At 38.1% G+C, this 23896-nt stretch overlaps 1 protein-coding gene across 1 annotated transcript in view; it reads right to left on the bottom strand.

The window, feature by feature from the left end:
* ptprr (protein tyrosine phosphatase receptor type R) overlaps positions 1 to 23896 on the bottom strand; it is a 40499-nt gene that overhangs the window by 15313 nt on the left and 1290 nt on the right. Inside the window, exons 2-4 of the mRNA XM_073847660.1 lie at positions 22273 to 22565; positions 8399 to 8542; positions 5765 to 5875 (exon numbers count right to left, since the gene is read on the bottom strand). Coding sequence (XP_073703761.1) covers positions 5765 to 5875; positions 8399 to 8542; positions 22273 to 22565 — 548 coding nt within the window. The remainder of the gene's footprint in view (positions 1 to 5764; positions 5876 to 8398; positions 8543 to 22272; positions 22566 to 23896) is intronic.

Genomic DNA, 23896 nt, shown 5'->3' with positions numbered 1-23896 from the left:
ATTGTAAAGTGTTACTCATAGTTACATATATAATAATATCTTCTATGGTAGTTTCCTGTATTTCACAGTTGGCTGTTCTCACAGGAACTATATGAACTATACAACACTTCCTTATCACTACGTGCCTCTAAATGTTTCTACACTAACACCAGCTGCCTTATAGCTGTTACTCAACCACATTCAACAGCTTAGCCGTCCATTTTATACCCATGTCAATCATTCATTAAAAGACATGTACAAGACATGGCCGCTCTATTAAGAAAAAAAAAGACAATGACTAAATTAATAATACAACAATAATACAGTTGCTTTGCTTTTACTATTTATGAAAAGTTAGAGAAAACAATGACAAATAGACTCATTGAGTCCATGATTAAACCTAATACAATATTGTTTTGAGGGGCATAATTTCATCTACACATCTCAAAGTCATCTCCTTTTAAAAGTAGGCCATGTAAAAGCCAAGGTATCTAGTTCGTCTATTTTATCAATGCAATTCCATCAGTATTTTTTCAAATATGAGCATGTTTTCTCTTGCCTGCTCACAACTACATCCAAAAATTCACAGGTTTCCCACAAGAGGTCTACATCTCACCACACTGAACTGTGTTGTATGGTTTCAGTGCATCCTTAGGCCTGACCTCAAATGAACTAACTTTAGTTTTGTAACACAACACTTTATTTTTATTACTGTGGTTTTGAACCGTGTAAAGATACTTGCAAATGCATCTGGCAGGCAGCTTTCACAATTCACACTCTCACAGCAATTCACGACTGACACCTAAACCCTTAATAAAAACTGTATGTGATCCTGGACCACAAAACCAGTCTTAAGTCGCACGGGTGTACTTGTAGCAATAGCTGACAATGTACTTTATGGGTAAAAATAACCGATTTTTCTTTTATGCCAAAAATCATTAGGATATTAAGTAAAAAATTATGTTCCATGAAGATATTTTTTACATTTCCTACCATAAATATTTCAAAACTTAATTTTTGATTAGTAATATGCATTGCTAAGAACTTAATTTAGACGACTTTAAAAGCAATTTTCTCAATATTTTGATTTCTGATTTTCAAATAGTTGTATTTAAATATTGTCCTATCCTAACAAATCATACATCAACGCAAAGCTTAATTTATTCAGACTTCAGATGATGTATAAATCTCAATTTTAAAAAAAATTGACCCTTATGACTGGTTACATAAGTGACCCTGGACCACAAAACCAGTCTTAAGTCGCTGGGGTTTATTTGTAGCAATAGCCAAAAATACATTGTATGGGTCAAAATGATTGATTTTTCTTTTATGCCAAAAATCATTAGGAAATTAAGTAAAGATCATGTTCCATGAAGATTTTTTGTAAAATTCCTACTGTAAACATATCAAAATGTAATTTTTGATTAGTAATATGCATTGTTAAGAACTTAATTTGGACAACTTTAAAGGTGATTTTCTCAGTATTTTGATTTTTTTGCACCCTCAGATTCCAGATTTTCAAATAGATGTATCTCGGCCAAATATTGTCCTGTCCTAACAAACCATACATCAATAGAAAGCTTGTTTATTGAGCTTTCATATGATGTATACATCTCAGTTTTGTAAAATTTTACCTTATGACTGGTTTTGTGGTCCAGGGTCACATATTATTTTTGACAAATCAGTAACAAGTATTTTAGCGAGCCATGTAATAATGTTTATTAATGACTTATTAATGAGTGCTATTAAATAAAATAAAAATTATATGTGATTTGTAATGTGATGTAATTTACCAGATTTGATATTATTGCTTTTTCATTGTGCTTTCTTGGAAATAATGAGATAACATTTTATTTTCTGTTGTGTTTTATTTTTCTATTTAGTTTTATATATCTAACAGTCCTCTAATGCTGGGTAATAAAAAAGTACATGTTTTACAGATGACAGTTTACACATATTTACAGTTATTCAGGCACCTTCAACTTTTCTCAGATTATCACAGTTTATTCACTATCGTTTAGAAAATGGAAATAAAATATGACTCAGAACTCAGAGTTAAACTGTGTCAGAAAAAAATAATCTTGATAATGTCAGATAACTTTGATAGAAAGGTATGTATTGGATTACAATAAACCAAAAATTCAGACAACTGTTAGTATGACAATATTTACACAACTATCAATACTTTGTTGACCAATTACCAAGCAATGCTTAATTTTGTTCAGTCTGTGGTGTAAAAAGGTCACATTGGCAATTCAAGAAAAAACACTTGTGTCTGAATCATTTTTGGTCCCAATTTGTTTATCAGTTTTACTGGTAGTCCACTGAATAAAGATTTTTAGGGTATAATATGTCACCGTTTACCTACATAAATGAACTATAGTGTCCTGCACCCACTAGTAAAAAAATATCAAAAAATTATATCTGGTGTCTGAATAATTTTTGGTTTGACGGTATAATATTTTTCATTATATTTTTATCTTATATAAAAATAGTGTCCCTTGCAAGAGACTCTTGCCATCAACAAGTTTGAAAACCTTTCCTGTCCTTGTATTTACAGAATCGCAATGCTAATAATGCTTCAACAGTCCCTGTGTGAGCGGCTCACAGCTTAACATGGTAATTATTCCTTAAGCTCTTCAGTCTATCAGCGCCAGAGAGTGTGGGTGCTCTGAGGACGCTCTGTGATGTCATTACCGGACTTAAGACAGACTTAAACGTTAAGAGCAAACGTCAACCAATCAGAGGGCAGAGTCAGGTGTGATCAAGATGGCAGCGCTGATCCCTTTAAAGTGCTGAACCACCAGAGGAAACCATGCGACTTCCTCTGCCACAATACATCCGTTTTGCAATGACTCTTTCTGTATCATATCCTGTGTCTCTGCATCTGTTACGGTCTTTCTCACAATTACTCGCTGTATAATATAGCCCAAGTGTCAGTGTGTACAGACTTGAATCATCTGAGTTTAATGTTAACAAACCGTTGGTGTTTACTTCACAAGGGTTTCTGCTGAGACAAGCATTTAACAGGAAGTATATTTAAACTGGTACTAGGAAATTCCGTTTCAATATTTAAAGCCGTGGGACAACAAAATCATAAATAAGATCTCTTTAATATCTTGTTGATTTATCTAAGACAGCACTGAGATGAAATGGAGACTGAATAATGACAATATTGTCCATTTAGAGTCAGTGGCGGTTCTAGACAAATTTGACTAGGGGGGCCAAGGAGGGGCCAGTGTTTAACCAGAGGGGCACATTAAAAAATGACAACAAGTGATATTTAAAGATTATAAACTTTATTTTACTTTAAAATCATACAAACATTTTAGGGATGCTCATATTGACCGTTCACTGTTAATCGACAGTAAGAAGTACTATAAGTTAAACGGTTTAATTATTTTTTACGTTTGCTGCATGGTGAAAGAAAAAAATAATGTTTACTCACGGGCGCGTGTCGACACGTGCAGTGCGGCTGTTTAGACATATTTTGATGAGTAAGCACCTGCTTTGCCTTCTCTTAGTTTGTGTAACTGATGTAGTAGCCTATGTGCTGCACGATAGCAATGGCGATGTTGCGTTATCAGAGAGTGAATCCATGAATAAATGAATTCAAATTCTGAATTAATTATAGTCTTAAAAGTGCGCGCTCCCCTTACAATCACTGGAAAGCTGTCACTCATACATTACTGTAGTTCATCGCAATCTCTCAAAGTTAATAAAAGGTAATGAAATCACATTTACACAGTACAATTAATCTCTTATTTACATCATGTCTACAGCTACACTTTCTTTGTTTTAATGAGAGAGTTCTCAGAGGTGTAGAGTTTCAGCAGAACTAAACCGGCACTTGATCATGAACTAACAACAGGGTGTCTACAGGTTTGACCAAGTTAAATTTAAGACATTTTAAGACTTTTTAATACCATTTTCAAACAAAATTTAAGACAAAATTGAAAGTCCCGCAAAAGTCTAGCACAAAACTATGAAGATATTTTAAATTATTATTTTATTTAACTGATTATTCTTGGGAATATTCAACAGAAAACACTATTCCAGAAGAAGAAATTATTTTCTATTCCATGACAAAGTCAAGGCTCTCACACAATTTGAAGCCAATGTAACAGTGTAACAAACACGGATTTTGAGTCATGGATCGGCAAAAAAAAAAAAAAGTTTGTTTTTTCCTAATTACTGAATGCTTACTTTAGGTAGGCTACTTCTCATCCACAGCAAAAACTACTATCTGAACTAAAGTTCAGTAACAAAACAAGAACAATTACACAAATGACAAGTGTAAATGAATACAACATAAAGTTAGTAATAAAATCAATAACACTAGTATTCAGGAGGGGAAATTTAATAATTAATTGTAAAATAACTAGTGTTTCTCACTGCAGGTATTTATAGGACGCTGTCTCTTTAAGGCCAAATGCCCAAACCGAATACTGGCACGCATCTCTTTCTCAGCTGTTTCGGTTCACTGAAGACATAAACGACTGTTAAACAGAATACCAAAACGGGTATCAAGACATATGTACGTTTCCGTTCAAATAGCAGTTAAAGAGGAATCAATCTGTGTGAATCGCGCCGCGCGCCTCTCTCTCTGCGCGTGCTCGCGCCAGTTGTGTGCGGCAACGTGAAAACATGTGCTAATTATAAACTTTTACTCTATGATGGTTAAATTTAACAGCTAATCTGCGATTCAAATGCGTGTAGTTGGGCGGAAACCCGCTAAATCTGGCAACACTGAGGCGTTGTCAAGCAAGCGCGTGTCTAGCAACAGAACAGATTTAGAACCTGCGCAGGAGATTCTCCTCAAAACGATAAACTTTTCCTTTTCAAAGTGTAAAAAAATTAAGACCCTTGGATTTAGATTTAAGACAAATTAAGACATTTAAGGCCTTATTTTAGGACAACGGAATTTAAGACTTTTTAAGGATCCGCGGCCACCCTGAACAATGAACAGCTGTATATTTTTATTAACTAACGTTAACAAAGATTTTACAAAGCCATTTACAAACTTGATTTAATTATCAGTGTGAAAAACAAAAGTAACACGGTTATGTGCAAGAACATCAAGTCACTCACGAAATGAAATTGTTTTGCTTACTTTCGACTCTTGCAACAGGAGAAATAAATCGTAGCTCCTCTATCCGAGAGTAGTTCTAATTGTTGCTGCAGTGTTTGTGTGCGCCGCTCTAATTTACCCATTTAAGTAGAACGATGCGTCGCATTAGTTCCGCTTTTGGCGCTCGTGTGTAAAACCATAATTAATTTATTTTATTTTATTTGGTCAGTATGGGGGGGCCACAGGGGTGGCCAAGGACATGTCTACAGGGGCACGGGCCTCCCTTGGCCTCCGTGTAGAACCGCCACTGTTTAGAGTTGCTTTACAGCAGAATTCGAATCATCGATTCTATTTATTACTGTGAAGCAACTTTTGTATTGTATGAAGCAGTATATAAAACAAAAGATGACTTGACTTTTATCAACGTTTCCAAAGAAGTCATCTTAATACAAACTCATAATCTGTAAGGGGTAGTCATTTCGAAGTGTTACTATCTATGACAACTATCTACTCATTTGAATCTGTTTGTGTTTCTATGACAGACTTGTCTGAAAGAATTTCTAAATCAGAAAAACATATTTGAGAACTCCGATAACAGGAGAGCATTTCATTAACGCAAGCTCAACACCATGCACGCATATTCTTTTAGAGGGTCGTATACATAGCATCCCACATAGCATCACACTAGGATAGAAGACTTTGAGAGATACGTACCATTAAACAGGTGAAGACAATGATGAATATTGTGAGGCAGATAACCAGCACATAGAAGCCGTCTTTACCCCAAATGCTGTCCTTCTCATGGTGGTCTCTGAAAACAGTCTTCTGCTCAAAGCCAGACAGAAAAGAACATGAACAGTCTTAAGACCCAACAATGTCAATCCTCGTATGAGCGGCAGTGCTCCATCAGGCGTGAAGTTTGACAGCCCTAATACGCATTTATAGTGTGCTTGAGTAAAAGTGATACAAGGATCAACAAGTGCGATCTTAAGGAAGACATTGACATTGGGTTAGACAGAAGCTGACTCCACCCCTAAATCTGCCCACACACACACACACACACACTGGATGACACGTCCTGCAACACAAATGCACCTGTACTTGGGTAGTTGACAGCAGGGTCCTGTGAGGTGACATGCTATATTTTTTTAAATGTTCTTTTTTGTTATTTCATAAGTATTTATTACATCATATGAATGAACGGACTACATGACATAATTGTACTTAAAGTCGCTTGTCATACAGCAAAAAGACTTAAAATGTTATAAAAAAATGGTGGAAAATACTACAATATTTATATTATCGATAATTTATATAATGGGCCATTTATTATATTATATTACATTGTATTATATTATATATGTGACCATGGACCACAAAACCAAATTTTAAAAAAATGACATATACACTGCCCTCCAAAAGTTTGGAAACACCCCTGGCAAAGTGTGGTTTTGGACAACATCAGCATAAATTCTCATCATTTTTTTTGGGTGCAAATACATTAAAATAAGTTGACATTATCATTGAAGAACAGCAATAATAATTTTCATTTTGATTACATAATAATGGCAATATACACTGCCTCGCAAAAGTATTCATACCCCTTCATTTTTTTCACGTTTTGTTTTGTTGCAGCATTATGTTAAACTGCTTTAAATTACTTTTTTTCCCCACATCAATCTACATCTCATACACCATAATGACAAAGCACAAAACAGGTTTGTGACAACTTTGCAAATTTATTAGAAATAAAAAACTGAAAAGATCCCATTGCATAAGTATTCATACCCTTTTCTGGGACACTCGAAATTTAGCTCAGGAGCATTCATATTGCTTCTAGATGTTACTACACTTCGAGTGGAGTTAAACTGTGGAAAATTCATTTGAATGAGTATGATTTAGAAAGTATAACACCTCTCAGAAAATTGAGTTGTCCCTTATTAGTGCAAAATCATCACAAATTAACAAGGATTCATGGCAATTCTGTCCAAAACCCCACTTTTCTAGGACATTTCCAAACTTTTGGAGGGCAGTGTAAGCATCTTAATTTAAAAAATAAGCTTTCCATTGATGAATGGTTTGTTAGGATATGACAATATTTGGCAGAGATACTACTATTTGAAAATCTGGAATCTGAGGGTGCAAAAACAATCAAAATACTTTTAAAGCTGTCCAAATGAAGTTCTTAACAATGCATATTACTCAACAAAAATTAAGATTTGTTATATTTACAGTACATTTACATCATTTTGACAGATTTGGCTATTGCTACAAACATAATCGTGCTACTTATGACTGGTTTTGTAGTCCAGGGTCACATATTACTATACTTTTTGTAATATAGAATTTATTATTTTTAGAAATTTTTATATTTTCACTTCAAGTTTCAGTTAAGATTTTAGTAAATTAGTTTTATTGTCATTTGTGTTATTATTATTATTATTATTTTAAAGTCTGTATAAAATGTATTATTTGTTTGTGTATTAGTTTTAGTTGATTTTAGAGCATAAACCTAAACTTAACAAAAATGAGAAATCCTGCCTTAGAAACATTTTTAATATTTCATTTTATTTCAGTTAACTTTTATTTTATTTCAAGTAACACCTTATGGTTTTAATGGTTTAAATAATAATACCCCTGCTTTGCGTACATCTGAAGTACTTGTAAATCTAAAATTACCTTACCTTACCTAACAAGAAATGCAACTTTGCACTTGCAGGCAATTAGATGCAACAAACAATTCCTTCATAGTAACAGTAGCACTCGGTTGATGGGATTCAAGCCCTTAAAGGTCATTATGTTTTTGGTTAATATGAACTAAAAACGTTAAATATCTAATTAGATTAAGGGGCTACGAAGAGGAAAGACATTCACGGGGTCAGATCAAGAAGAAATAGCTCCTTTAATGCATAGTTCACCCAAAAATGAGACCAAAAATCACCTTTAGGTGGTTTCAAACCAGCAACAGTTTGGTTATCGACATTCTTCAAAATATCTTTTGTGTTCAACAGAAGAAGGAAAGACTTAATATTTTGCCACTCTTCTTACAGGAGCTAAACATATTTCAAAAACATTTTTAAAACAATAGATTTGTGTCAGAATGAGTACCAGGGGCCTCAGCTAGGAGAAGCTGAAAAGCTGGACACAAATATGGTGCAAGCTGATAATGGCTCTCACTACGGCCCACTGATGCAAATCGGATACAGTTGCCAGAAAAGGTCAATACGTAGGAGGCAGGACTGTCACTCTACTACCATTTTTAGTCACCTAATGCTATGCAATGCAACAACAGTACGTTATGCAGTTTTATAGCCGACTATAGGAGATAGGAGATGTTGAGACACAAACCTCTGTGGATGCCTCAGTGGTGGCAAGCGGCCCAGAGCTGTGGTGAAGGGTGTTGATGTTGAGCAGTCGGATCATTTCTTCATGGGCCACAGGTTCTGATGCTCCGACAGACGACACATACAGCTCAATGTCATCATTTTCCTCCTAAAACCCATGAAGAATAGTTTATGAAGGGTATCTGTTACAATTACACATTTAAAGTCAACTTAACAGTCTTAATTTTACTGTTGTATGAACTTTTAATTTAGAGTTTTCTTGAAAAGTAACACAAAATATTTGAATGTTTCAAATATATTAAAACATTGAATAACTTCAGGAGTTATTGGGGACGGTGCCCTCTGGTGTTGCAAGCAGAAGCTACAACATCAGATCGTACTGATAGAGGAACAGAGACATCAAAGATCAGAAGAAACCTTTTGAGACATAACATCTTTCATTGACGGTGTCTCTTAAACCACAAGGGGAACTGAGAAATGCAAAAGAACAGGGACAACCCTGTGTGATGCAATGAAAGATTAAACATTTGCATGACTTTTAAAGGCCTCATTTCAGAAGGAATCACATTTTCCTTGATCTTCTGAGATAAAGGATCATTGAACACTGAAAACAATGAAATACTGTAACTTTCAGAAGTCACAGCTTCCTCCTCAGTCAAAAAGAGCTTTTATTAAAACGAAGGGGTGACAACGATTCGTTCTGAACTTCTGTGGCTTCCTGATGTCAGACAGATGAAACCTAAACACATGACCACATTTACACGTCAATAACACCTACTCAATTACGAGAAACTTCACGGTGTCGGTCACAGTGAGGTAATGATGACTATACAGATACCATTTATCTGTATTACATACAACTAACAAAGTCACATTTGCATTCAGTGTGAGGAAGCATAACAAATAAGACTAAGGTTAATTTTAAGGGTCAAAGAGAGGTTGTAACAAGCACAAGGAACAAGTTAATAAATTATCATTTGTTCATAAAAAAATAACAAAAAATTACAATTTATTTAATGATGAAAAAGGTATATATAAAAGAATGGTAACACTTTAATATAGGGAACGATTCTCACTATATTAATTAGCTACTTATTAGTTCGTACCTATTATTAACATAATGGCTGTTTATTAGTACTTATAAAACACCTATTTTGCATGACCAGATTCTACATCCCTAATCCTACACAATACCTGAGCTTAACAACTACCTCACAAATTAGGAGTTTATTTCGGCAAAAGCCGTAGCTAACGGTTTGTTAATAGCAAGAACTTGACCTTAATATAAAGTGTGACCAAACGATTTTATATACAGTGCTTCCCTTTTTCCACATTTTGTTATGTTACAGCCTTATTCCAAAAAAAAATTTAATACCCCATAATGACCACATGAAAGACGACTGTTTGAAATCTTGTCAAATTCATTAAAAATAATATTTTAAAAAAATCACATGTGCATTAGTATTTACACCATTTGCCATGACACTCAAAATTGAGCTCAGATGCATCCTGTTTCCACTGATCATCCTTGAGATGCTTCTAAAACTTGACTGGAGTCCACTTGTGGTAAAGTCAGTTGATCGAACATGATTTGGAAAGGCACACACCTGTCTACTTAAGATCCCACAGTTAACAGTGCAGGTCAAAGTACAAGCCATGAAGTCCAAGGAATTGTCTGTAGACCTCCAAGACAGGATTGTATTGAGGCACAGATCTGGGGAAGGTCACAGAAAAACTTCTACAGCATTGAGGGTCCCAATGAGCACAGTGGCCTCCATCATCCATAAATGGAAGAAGTTTGGAACCACCAGGACTCCTGTCAGGGAGGTGTCAGATAGGTGACCAAGAACTCGAAGGTCACTCTGAAGAAGCTCCAGTGTTTCTCTGTGAAGAGAGGAGAACCTTCCAGAAGAACAACCACCTCTACAGCACTTCACCAATCAAGCCTGTATGGTAGAGTGGCCAGACAGAAGCCACTCGTCAGTAAAAGGTACATGACAGCCTCCCTGGAGTTTGCCAAAAGGCACTTGAAGGAAAAACACAATTCTCTGGTGTAATGAATGTCAAGCATCATGTCTGGAGAAAACCAGACACTGCTCATCACCTGGCCAATACTATCCCTACAGTGAAGCATCGTGGTGGCAGGATCATGCTATGGGGATGTTTTTTAGCAGCAGGAACTGGGAGATCGAGTTAGGATCGAGGGAAAGAGGAATGTGCAGAGTGGTCTGGACGTCAGACTGGAGCGATGGTTCATCTATCAACAGGACAATGACCCCAATCACAAAGCCAGATAACAAAGGAGTGGCTACGGGACAACTCTGTGAATGTCCATGAGTAGCCCAGCCAGAGCCCAGACTTGAACCCGATTGAACATCTCTGGAGAGATTTGAAAATAGCTGTGCACTGACACTCCCCATCCAACCTGACGGATCTGCAAAGAAGAATTGGAGAAACTGCCCAAAAATAAGTCTGCCAAGCTTGTAGCATCATAAAGGCCTGAGGCTGTAATTGGTGCCAAAGGTGTTTCAACAAAGTATTGAGCAAAGGCTGTGAATACTTATGATTTTTTCTTTTTTTATATAAATTTGCAAAAGATTTCAAACAAACTTCTTTCATGTTGTCTTTATGAGGTATTGTTTGTAGAATTTTGAGGAAAATAATGAATTTAATCTATTTTGGAATAAGGCCGTAACATAACAAAATGTGGAAAAAGTGAAGCACTGTGAATACTTTCAAGATGCACAGTATTAATATAAAAATCATGTATATTTGTACATAAAAATGATTATAAGAGTAGAAGTTCCTACTGCAGTTTCTGTTGTTTCTTCATGCTGGATGATCTTCTTTGTTTTTATTCTCATTAAAAGTGCTGTATTTTGATTCCTTGATTCCTGAGACCTGCTATGACAGAAGACAACACCAAAATAATGGATCTACCAGCTGTCCTCATCCTCCTTCTGGAATAGAGGGAATGCTTTCTTGGGGGGCACATGAGGAAAGTTTTAGATCTAGCCTACCTGACCCACTATCTGTCTATGCCTTTATGTCAGGCCCCTCACTTCAACCAAGGCCAAGTTGTCTGGGGATGGTTCTCGAGGGACACTTCGGGGGACTTGAAATGGGTACTCCGGCACTGTGGGTCTTTCTTCACTGTGGTGGTAGAAGATACCAATCTCCCAGAGTTTCCAAGTCTGGTGGTCTTAAATCCCAGTGGGAATACAAGTGGAGTTAGACTGCATGGACTGGGTGATTGGCCTGGACAACACTGAGCCAGTTTCCGCCCTGTGGTCCGTCATCCCTCAGGCTCCTCCAGGCTCATTTGTCCCTCCAGCTCCACTTTGGTCAATCAACGCTCTGCTTCCGTAATGGACTCCAGGCTTCTGGCTGTGCTTTAGGCCTCTACCCCTTTGGCTCTGCTGTGCTCCTCCTTCACCCTCACTCCCACCAACATCGCCTCAGTATGTTGAGCCCGAGGCTCTACCTCAATTCGGCTAGCCTTCAGCTCTGCCTGGGCCCTCCAGATCAGCGGTGTTGTCTTGGGTCTCCACCTCTCTCGGCTTCTCCTCAGTCAGTCATCCCCTAGGTTCCACCTGGCCTCACCACCAAGGCTCCATCCAAGCTCCTATTCTATCAGCTCTGCCATGGGCTCTTCCTTCACCAACTAGCCTGTGGCCTCTTTCACCACCAGCTCTGGTTTCAGTTTTGTTTCCAGGACTTTTGATTTGTATTTACTTCCTGTGTTTAGCCCCTGCTTCCATTGTTTTCATTTCTAGTTTGTATCTATGGTTAATTATTAGTAAATTAATACTTCTAATATGTTTCTTGTCTAGATCCTCATTGGTTCTAGTATATTTAGCCCTCATTCTGTTAAGGTTCTTTGTCTTGTCTTGTGTGTGTTTATTTAATCAGAAAAAAATAACAGGGTTTTTTTTTCCTTTAGAATAAATGTACACTAAAGAATCATGTACAGTACAATATATCAGGAAAAGTAAACTATTACATTTGGTGACCTCAACAATGGTAAGGCAGCAGAATCCAAATGGAGATTCTTTAATGTTATAATAATAACAAAGTACACAAAACCAGAAACCAGAAAACTTGGAAACAGAACTGAGTGAACTAAAGTAAACCAAAAAGTACAAGACCTGACCAAAAACTAGTGATGTGGAGACAACTCTAAATAGAGTTATGGTTGACTTTGGCACAAGAATTAACTCTTGTTGTTGAATCTATTGCTGTGTCTGAAACCGTTCACTTGTTCACTCATTTCCGTGTCCCTATATACTAGTGTACGGCAGTTTATTGCACTGTATCAGCAAAAAGTGAACAAAATGACTTTTAATTATTAAATTCTATTTTACAAAATTTTAGTTTATTTTTAAAAAAGTAAGTCACAGTAACTCTACATTGTAATTATACATACCTTTGTGCCATTTTCATAAATAGCACTTGGTAGAAAGTGGGAGTTGGAATCAACCCTATAGGTTGAGAAAAAAAAAAATGTTCACCCGTTAGGAAACACAAAGACTGTATCCCAACGCGCCCTCTATACTCTCATTCACTATTGCTTACAGTACTCTGCTTGTATAGTCCACTAAATGAGTGAATAAACATGAGTGAGCACATTTCAGACACCATCTACTGGCAACATAAGGTAATTCACTCACAGTACATGGAAATTATGCATTGGTTCTACACTAATCATATCACATTTTTTTTCTTTTTCAGAAAAAAACAGAATTTATGATTTTATCATGATTTTTTGTCATGCTGGTTTTACTATTTTGCAAGTTGTCTGAGCAGTACAGTCAAACTTATTTCCCTATTTGCAAAATATGAAATGACATTTAGACCAAAGTGAGCAAAGATAAAAAATGTCATTGTTTTATCTTTGTTTAAAAAAAAATAAGGAAAAAAAAAATACAAATTACACTATACATACAGTTCTACAGAACTTGTTCATAGTCAGAGTTGAAATTTATTTAAAAAAAAATGTATTTTCTTTTTCCACAAATTTTGTATATGAAAATTCTGCACAATGCAAAATTATCATATTGTATTTTGAAAACGTTTTGGAATATTTGTCCTCTCCCCAAATTGTCACCACCGAAAGTAATATATAATTTAATAAGAAGAGTTACATTGACCTATTAAGATTTTGCTTACATCCTTCTTGTAAATATATATATATATATATATATATATATATTTCTATTTTATAAAAAGGTTTTCAGATGTAAATCAATAGCAACTACAATTTTAACAAGTGTGATTTTTGAGATTTGTTGTACTTTGAATGCAATTTTTTTTTGTAAAAGGCAAAAAGTTGATCAAACTGGTTTCAAACTTAAGGATTCATTAGTTTGAATATACACAAAACCGAACACTATCATAACATCTTAGTTGATAATTCAGTATATCTTATTATTGACAAAACATTCCATGTTTTGGTTGTAAAGTTGTTTGGACAGTAAAGTTTTGGTAGCAACCACATCACATTATTACATAATTTTAACCCACATGCTAAAACATACTAAAAAACTAAACATTTGCATAAACATTACATAAACAGTGTAGTTTATTTCCTCCGTATAAAAGACTATGTGTTCTCTTTTGTCACTACCGAAACAATGATTACATGTTTTGGTCATGACTTTTACAGTAGTGACAATTTTATGTGATAACACCAAAAAAGATGTCACTTCACCAAATGTTTCGGTCGTGATTGTTTTGTGTTTTGTTGTTTAATTAGCATTAAATAGATAGATTCATAAAAATGAAAATTATTAACATTTACTCACTCAAGTTGTTTTAAACCTGAATGACTTTCTTTCTTCTGTTGAACATAAAAGTTATTTTGACTATCAAAGTCAATGGGGACCAGCACCTGTTTTTCAAAATGTTCAGTGCAAGAAAGAAATTAATACAGGTTTGGGAAAACATGAGAGTAATTAAATAAGGACAGAATTTAAATTTTGGGGTAAAATATCACTTTAATGACAACAACAGCATGTTTAGTACTATTAGTCTGCTGTCACTTTAAGACTCGCACAGAAATAAAATACATGCATTTATTTTTCTCGATGCAAAAGATAACTTAATCCAGTAAATGCTTTAAGTGTGAGCACTCCAGGTGTACACGCACACGTCAGAACAGCACACGAATGAAATGTTTAACCGGCAAGGCTTTAAGTGCAGTGTCCCATGTGTGTAACTCTACAACTGAGTTAACATTTAATGTTGCATTGTACACTATATTGAGATAGAGGCACCAGAACTGCAACTGATATGTGCGCTGTAGCACAAGGCTACAATATTTTCTCAAAAAGAAGATCATGGAGACATCATCAAGAAAATCATGATATTTCACATTATGGGATTTCGCTTGATAATATATAAAATAGTGCACTATATAAGGGTATAGGGGGCAATTTAGACACAGCCAAGGGCTATGCAATCAACAAGGACATGCGAAACATACATGACATAAACAGGGTTGATGTTGATTTCATGTTGACTTTAATTACCACCCACACTGAAGTAGCTCTCAAACCTGCATTCATTTTGACAGGCAAATTGCAATGACCTTTTGTGTACTGAGCACATCCCGTATTAAGCTTCACCGGCATTAAAGCAAATAAATATATAAATGTGTGACTCTCACCGGCAGTGCTGTGCGCTGAAGTGGTGATGTATGCGAGCTGTGATTGATTTTTTTGGACACCTCGTGGGAGTGGGGAAGCTTTCAGAGGTCTCGCATCAGGTGCATTAGTGTAATTGGCTTTGAGGGTAAGAGAGTTCATCTTCCTCCACCATAAAACACACTGCCCTCACTGTCATACTCACAAATACACATACACATCATTCAATCTGGTCTGTACAGACAGTTGCCAAATGTTCAGCGCCAGATGCAAAGTCAAAGCTAAGGCAAGTATAGCTAGTCTCTTAAGCAAGTACATCTACTGTAATACGCCTAAACTACAATCCAAAAAACTCAATTTACTTACTTAATTCACCATTTTCCAAACACATTATTTTTGACCTCATATGTTAAATCAAAGTGTCATAACTGAATCTTCCAGTGAAGGCATCAGACTCAAAATTAAATAAGCAACCAATGCATTGAAACCAAATACCACTTCTTTTTCAAAACAGGCGGAAAAATCCAAAAGACCTACACTGAAAGAAGGACCGGAGACAGCAAATCTTGGAGACTCAAGGATGGACTCCTTTCATGCCAAGACAGCTATAATCAAACTAAAAACCCAGGGATGATTTCCCAAAAGTAAAGCAACTATGGATGCAACTATGGAACTGTTAAACAATTTAGTGTTTTCCAAAAACTGCAAAATCGACTTGTGGTTATAAGTGTAGTTTCTTGTAAGTATGAGATGTGGACTTAAATAGATCATGCTCATGAGCAAAATGCCAACATGCATTACAATTTATATATTTCATTCCATATATAGTTGAGTCAAAAGTTTACATGCACCTTGCAGAATCTGCAAAATGTCAATCATTTTACCAAAATAAGAGGAATCATACAAAATACATGTTTTTTTTTTTTTTTTTAGTACTGACCTGAATAAAATGTTTCACATAAAAGACATTTACATATAGTCCACAAGAGAAAATAATAGTTGTTTAGAAAAATCCTTCAGGTCTCACAACTTCTTTTTTTTCAGCATTTTTGTGTATTTTAACCCCTTTCAACAATGACTGTATGATTTGGAGATCCATCTTTTCACAATGAGGGACTCATATGCAACTATTACAGAAGGCTCAAGCACTCACTGAAAGCACAATGCAAAAAGAGCCGGGGGTGAAAACTTGTTGAATTTGAAGATTAGGGTAAATTTAAATTATTTTGTCTTCTGGGAAACATGTACGTATCTTCTCTAGCTTCTGAAGTACTAAAGAATATTAAAGAATATTAAAGGGGTAAAAAAAAGATATTTAGCCAAAATAAGAAAAATGTACACGTCTTCATTCTATTCAAAAGTTTACACCCCCGGCTCTTAATGCATTGTGTTTCCTTCTGAAGCATCAGTGAGCGTTTGAAACTTCTGTAATAGTTGCATATGAATTCCTCAGTTGTCCTCAGTGTGAAATGATGGATCTCAAAATCATACAGTCATTGTTGGAAAGGGTTCAAATACAAAAATACTGAAAAACCATTTTTGTGGGATTTGAATTTGTGGGATTTGTGGGGAAACTTTTCAATACAAACAAGGGACACATAAGCAACTATCACTAAACAGAAAAACACAGCTGTGGATCGTTCAGGTAACAACACAGTATTAAGAATCAAGTTTATGTAAACTTTTGAACCGGGTCATTTTTATAAATTCAACTATCATTTTCTCTTGTGGACTATTTGTCTTTTATGTGAAAAATCTTCTTCAGGTCAGTACTAAATAAAAAAAATAACATGCATTTTGTATGATCCCTCTTATTTTGGTAAAATAATTAACAGTTTGCAGATTCTGCAAAGTGTATATAAAGTCATGTTGACCTCAAATGTATCTCCCAAAATGTGCCTCTTTTGTTTGTCGAGAGAGTGAAAGGGCGGTTTATAAAGATTGTGCATGTGTTAATGTGCTCTGGGGAGCCACAGAAATGGAGCAAGAGGAAATCTGTGATTGAATCAAACATCTGTAAACAAAGCAAATGGAGAACTAATACAGCGAAGTAGCCGTCAGACAATAATGTTTGTTATTTACAGCATTAACCTGACTTCAATTTAATTTCAAATCAAGTAAGTTATTACTCCACCTTAATCGAAAAACGGATGTGCAACAAATAGGGGTGTAACGATATTTCGTAGTACGATATTTTGCGATGCAAAAATATTACGATATGTATCGTAGAGTGATGACGATACATTTACGATATGAAGACAGTCTAATCCTATTGGTTGACTTGTCGACGTCTCCTACTCTGCAACAGCGCTGTGTGTGCTTTCATTGCAGTTGCAAAAATCACTTGAACTGAATATCAGCAGAGCAACATGAGTTCGGCTGAAACTGAAATTGATGCCCCGTCTTCTTATAAGTCTGACGTCTGGCAGCATTTTGGTTTTCCAGTCACGCGACAGGACAATGGTAAAAAATTACAGACAAAACACGTATTACCACGGAGTGGGAAATTAAAAGTTTCGTGCTTCAGACTAACCCGCTTTTTGAGTCACACATTGGAACAAACATTTCTTAAAGCTTTACGGCTCAGGAACCTCCAAAGATAAAAAAAAAATAATAATAATAATCTTTTTATAACCAGCAGCCACGATTTAACCAGACAGATTATTATTAACAACCAAAAAAATCATTTCACTGAGCGCATGTCGGTGTCAGTATTTTGTCCTGTCCTGTTCTGTTTTCCTAGTGTTTTCCCCCCTATGTTTTTAGTGTAATGGTTTAGTCTTTGTCTCCCCCTCCTGGTTTTGTCTATTTTGGTTTAATCATGCCCATATTTGGATTTCCCCCTCGTCATCTCGTTATCTTGTTTGTTACCACACCCTATGTTCAGTGTATTTAAGTCTGTGTCTCCTCACTCCCGTTGGTCCGTCTATAACGTTACATGTTCTCTGTTTATGCTCCTGGTTTTGGTTTGTTTGTTTGTTTATTCAGTGTTTCATTTAATAAACTTTTATATATTCATTTACTCCGGTTCTCCTCCTCCATCTCCACTCCTCAACCCAGCCGGATTGTGACAGAACAACGGACCAATACAGAAGATGAGTCGGGCTGAGGCTGCTTTGAGGGGACTGCGGCAAGGCGGTCGGGAGTTGGAACGGTATGTGGAAGAATTTATCGAGCTCTCCCACCAGGTAGGCTGGCACGAAGCTGCCATCTGCGCTGTGTTTGTTTTGGGGCTGGATGATGAGACGGTTCGCTGCGATCTCCCCGCTTGTAGTTTTTCCTTGATCGAGCTAATCAATCTCATTCTCTATTTAAATGGATCTGATTTTGAAATAGAAGAAGTTCCTAGTCCGAGAAGGTCTCATCTTCCAGCCCCCTCCCAAACACGGCGCAACGCACCAGCCTGCCCTCAGCCGAGAACCTCCACATACCATGTCAATGGCTCGAGCCGCCAGCCCAGTCCCAAATCCCCAGTCATCCTCCAGAGCTCCACCGCGGTCCTCAGCCCGATGCGGCTGGCCTCATCCCCGCGCTCTAATCCGCCGGCCACCGCCCTCAGCCCAGTATCTCAGGCCGACACGCCAGCGTCAGCTCACAAAATGGCCGCCACGCCAGCTCACAAGATGGCTGCCATGTCAGAGTCTGCAAGCAAGATGGCTGCCATGCCAGAGTCTGCAAGCAAGATGGCTGCCACGCCAGAGTCTGCACGTAAGATGGCCTCCGTTCCTGAGTTCCCGGCCAAGATGGCCGCCGTTCCTGAGTTCCCGGCCAAGATGGTCGCCAAGCCTGAATCCCTGGCCAAGATGGCCTCTGTTCCAGAGTTCTCGGCCAAGATGGCCGCCAAGCCTGAATCCCTGGCCAAGATGGCCGCCGTTCCTGAGTTCCCGGCCAAGATGGCCACCGTTCCTGCGTTCCCGGCCAAGATGACCACCAAGCCTGAGTCCCCTGCCAAGATGGCCGCCAAGCCTGAATCTGCACCCAAAATGGCTACCGCCAAGTCAGAATCTCCGCTGGTTCCGCCCAGCCTCCCAGAGTCTCCGCTGGTTCCGCCTAGTCCTCCAGTGACAGCGCCGCCAGAGCGCCCTCCAGTGACCGCTCGCCCAGAGCCTGCTCATTCAGAGTCTCCGCTGGAGACGCCCAGCTCTCCAGAGTCTCCGCTGGGGTCGTCCAGTCCTCCCGAGCCCGCTCCTCAAGAGCGCCGTCCAGAGCCCGCTCCTCAAGAGCGCCGTCCAAAGTCGACGCCTCCAGCGCGCCCTCCTGCTCGCCTTCCAGAGTCAGCGCGCCCTAAAGAGCCGGAGCTCTCTCCTGCGCGCCCTCCAGAGCCGGCGCTTTCTCCAGCACGCCCTTCCGTGCTCTCCTGGGTGGACTATGCCTTAAGTTCCCCCAAGAAAATTTTTGGGGGGGCTACTCCCCTGATCAGCCATGGCCTCCTGGACTGTTTACTCGGCCATGGCCTCCTGAGCCCCCAGATCTGCCATGGCCACCTGGACTGTTTACTCGGCCATGGCTTCCTGAGCCCCCAGATCTGCCATGGCCACCTGGACTGTTTACTCGGCCATGGCTTCCTGAGCCCCCAGATCACCCCTGTATCCTGTGTTTCCTGTATCCCTGTCTAGTGGTCTCCAGGGCGCCCACCCTCCCTCCCCTATGGATGTTAGACGGCGCGAGACGCGCCTTTTGGGGAGGGGGGTGTAATGTCAGTATTTTGTCCTGTCCTGTTCTGTTTTCCTAGTGTTTTTCCCCCTATGTTTCTAGTGTAATGGTTTAGTCTTTGTCTCCCCCTCCTGGTTTTGTCTATTTTGGTTTAATCATGCCCATATTTGTATTTCCCCCTCGTCATCTCATTATCTTGTTTGTTACCACACCCTATGTTCAGTGTATTTAAGTCTGTGTCTCCTCACTCCCGTTGGTCCGTCTATAACGTTACATGTTCTCTGTTTATGCTCCTGGTTTTGGTTTGTTTGTTTGTTTATTCAGTGTTTCATTTAATAAACTTTAATATATTCATTTACTCCGGTTCTCCTCCATCTCCACTCCTCAACCAGCCTTTTTTGAAAACATGATCAAGATCATTTAAAATAGGCTATAATGGAGCTGTATGATTATGATAAAACACGGAAGCCTATAAATAAAGAAAAAAATCCAGAACATGCGTGTAGTATAGCCTACGACTGTTTGCCAGGTAAAAATAAATGTCATAGTAAACTGTGTCTTACATGAAAACTACGCTAGTCATTGTCCCATAAAATGATAAATAGCAAATGACACACATACTATTTTCATTATGTTTTATTTAGCTTTTTGTAAAATAAAATGAGACCTTGTTGTTTGCAACTACGTTTACCTGAGACCGCGTCGCGAACACCGGCTCGACTGCAAAACGCTTTCACTACGAGAGAAAGCGGCAGCCGCGCCCCCCGTTAAAGCGCTTTTAAACTGTCTTCAGACAGAGCGTGAACACAAGCAAGGGGCCGCAGCGTGTACCGGATTGAGTCCAGAAAGCAAATACCCGTACTTGTCATCAGTCCCACCTGCACCGCACCCGACAGATAAATATTCCACCCGTTATGTCAGTTTCAGCGGGTCACCGCTACCTGACATTCCCAAAAACCAGCACATTGCAAACATCATTTAAGCACCTGCTTTTGATCCTGTTAGTAACATCCCTGGTGAAAAAAAAAAAAAAACAGCTAAAACCAGCCTAGGCTGGTTGGCTGGTTTTAGCCGGTCAGCCGGTCTGGATTTAGCTAGTCATAGCCAGTGGCGGTTCTACACGGAGGCCAAGGGAGGCCCGTGCCCCTGTAGACATGTCCTTGGCCACCCCTGTGGCCCCCCGTACTGACCAAATAAAATAAAATAAATTAATTATGGTTTTACACACGAGCGCCAAAAGCGGAACTAATGCGACGCATCGTTCTACTTAAATGGGTAAATTAGAGCGGCGCACACAAACACTGCAGCAACAATTAGAACTACTCTCGGATAGAGGAGCTACGATTTATTTCTCCTGTTGCAAGAGTCGAAAGTAAGCAAAACAATTTCATTTCGTGAGTGACTTGTTGTTCTTGCACATAACCGTGTTACTTTTGTTTTTCACACTGATAATTAAATCAAGTTTGTAAATGGCTTTGTAAAATCTTTGTTAACGTTAGTTAATAAAAATATACAGCTGTTCATTGTAAGTTCATGATCAAGTGCCGGTTTAGTTCTGCTGAAACTCTACACCTCTGAGAACTCTCTCATTAAAACAAAGAAAGTGTAGACATGATGTAAATAAGAGATTAATTGTACTGAGTAAATGTGATTTCATTACCTTTTATTAACTTTGAGAGATTGCGATGAACTACAGTAATGTATGAGTGACAGCTTTCCAGTGATTGTAAGGGGAGCGCGCACTTTTAAGACTATAATTAATTCAGAATTTGAATTCATTTATTCATGGATTCACTCTCTGATAACGCAACATCGCCATTGCTATCGTGCAGCACATAGGCTACTACATCAGTTACACAAACTAAGAGAAGGTAAAGCAGGTGCTTACTCATCAAAATATGTCTAAACAGCCGCACTGCACGTGTCGACACGCGCCCGTGAGTAAACATTATTTTTTTCTTTCACCATGCAGCAAACGTAAAAAATAATTAAACCGTTTAACTTATAGTACTTCTTACTGTCGATTAACAGTGAACGGTCAATATGAGCATCCCTAAAATGTTTGTATGATTTTAAAGTAAAATAAAGTTTATAATCTTTAAATATCACTTGTTGTCATTTTTTAATGTGCCCCTCTGGATAAACACTGGCCCCTCCTTGGCCCCCCTAGTCAAATTTGTCTAGAACCGCCACTGGTCATAGCTGGTCAGCAGGCTGGTTTTAGAGGGGTTTTGGCCTTTTTCACAGCCTGGTCTTAGCTGGCCAGGCTGGGAGACCAGCTAAAACCAGCTACTTCCAGCTTCAACCAACTACGACCAGCCAACCAGCCTAGGCTGGTTTTAGCTGTTTTTTTTCCAGCAGGGATTCTTGTCTTAGTGAAGCACAGGTGTACGTTTGGAATAAAGCATGAATAGTTATCAATTACTGGCTGTACATGTTTGTATACCTGTCTTTTCATTTGTCCAGGCAAAAATCATCTTATCCTTTTTTGTTATTAATTAATTCTACACCCCAGGCTTCTACATTTTTGCACTACAATCTCAAAGCAACAAAAAAACACACAAGTTGTGTAGGCGCTCACCATTGTGACCGTATGGTGGGCAGATACAGGCTTGTTCTCCACACGGTCAATGTTTTGCAGGAAGTTGACATCTGATTTCCTCTGTGGAGTTCTCTGAAAATGGGATTCTAGAAACACTGCGGGCATCAGTTTAGCCACCCTTCCACGGGACTGGGTCTGAAGCAGTTCCCCATTAAATCCTAAAGCCTTTTCCTGATTGAGGACACCCATGTGCTGGTACATGGGGCCAGCCATTCCATTAGGTAAACGCCGAGGCGGTATATGATAAACTTCATCGTCCACAGAGATGCCCCCTGAAACAGACAACAGTTTTATGAGTTTCACATCATAGCAATAGTCTATTGACCAACTGCAATGCCACCAGTGTCAATTTTATATTATATGTGACCCTGGACCACAAAACCAATCATAAGCAGCATGGGTATATTTGTAGCAATAGCCCAAAATACATTGTATGGGTCAAAATTATGCCAAAAATCATTAGGATATGAAGTAAAGATCAAGCACCATGAAGATATTTTGTACATTTTCTACCGTAAATATGTCAAAACGTATTTTTTGATTAGTACTATGCATTGCAAAGAATTTCATTTGGACAAATTTAAAGGCAATTTTCTCAATATTTAGATTTTTTTGCACCCTCAGATTCAGATTTTTGAAATAGTTGTGTCTCAGCCAAATGTTGTCCTATCCTAACAAACCATATATCAATGGAAATTGATTTACATTTATTCGGCTTTCAGATGATGTATAAATCTCATTTTCAAAAACATTTACCCTTATGACTGGTTTTGTGGTCCAGGGTCACATATTGTTTTTGCATATTGATAAAAACCTCAGTTGGCTTTTTTGTAAATACAACTATACATCAGACTACTAACCAGGGGCAGAGCGGGGGGGTGGCTAATTGGGCTTAAGCCCCGAATGTTTTGTCAAAAGCCCCGAATCATTTAGGTTTTTAGCACAATTTTCCACCGGACAAAATTGCGATTGTTAACTCATGATTTCTGTTCTGTCTGTGCGCACCAATCTTGCACTTCTATCTACTCCTCAACCAGACCACCTAGAGACTTCGGGTTTTCGGCATTATGTTAAGGAAGGTCTAATCTCGGGAACACACAAAAAAAAAATCCAGGAAAACATTTACTATCTCTTAGTGTTGTGATCCCATGACGTGAGAAAATTGCGCTAAAACACTCACTGAGTTTTTATTACTTGTTTAAAATAACTTCAACTTTGTTTCATTTCCTCTTGTAGGCTCTACTCTGTTTTTTTTTTTTTATTATTATTTATTTATTTTTTTACTGAGTACCCTAACTATCATCATTTTCCCAGATAGTGTATAGATTTTTAGGCATTCTATTATCTCAAACAGCCTGAAAAATAGTGCATTTAGCTGACGTAATTGGGGAAAAATCTACACGGGGGAGCATGCCCCCGGACCCCCCTAGGTTTGGGCTAAGCCCCGAATGTTTACATCGTCTGGCTCCGCCCCTGCTACTAACTAAATAGTATCAACCATTCTAAAGAACTCTAAATCATCTGAGTATATAAATGTAAAACACCTAGTGATCATCAAGGGAATTGATATTGATGTCCAATACAAACATAAAGCTTGGACCAC

Source organism: Garra rufa, chromosome 9 (assembly GCF_049309525.1).
Source record: "Garra rufa chromosome 9, GarRuf1.0, whole genome shotgun sequence".
NCBI lineage: Eukaryota > Metazoa > Chordata > Actinopteri > Cypriniformes > Cyprinidae > Garra > Garra rufa.
This window is presented reverse-complemented; position numbering and strand designations above follow the sequence as displayed.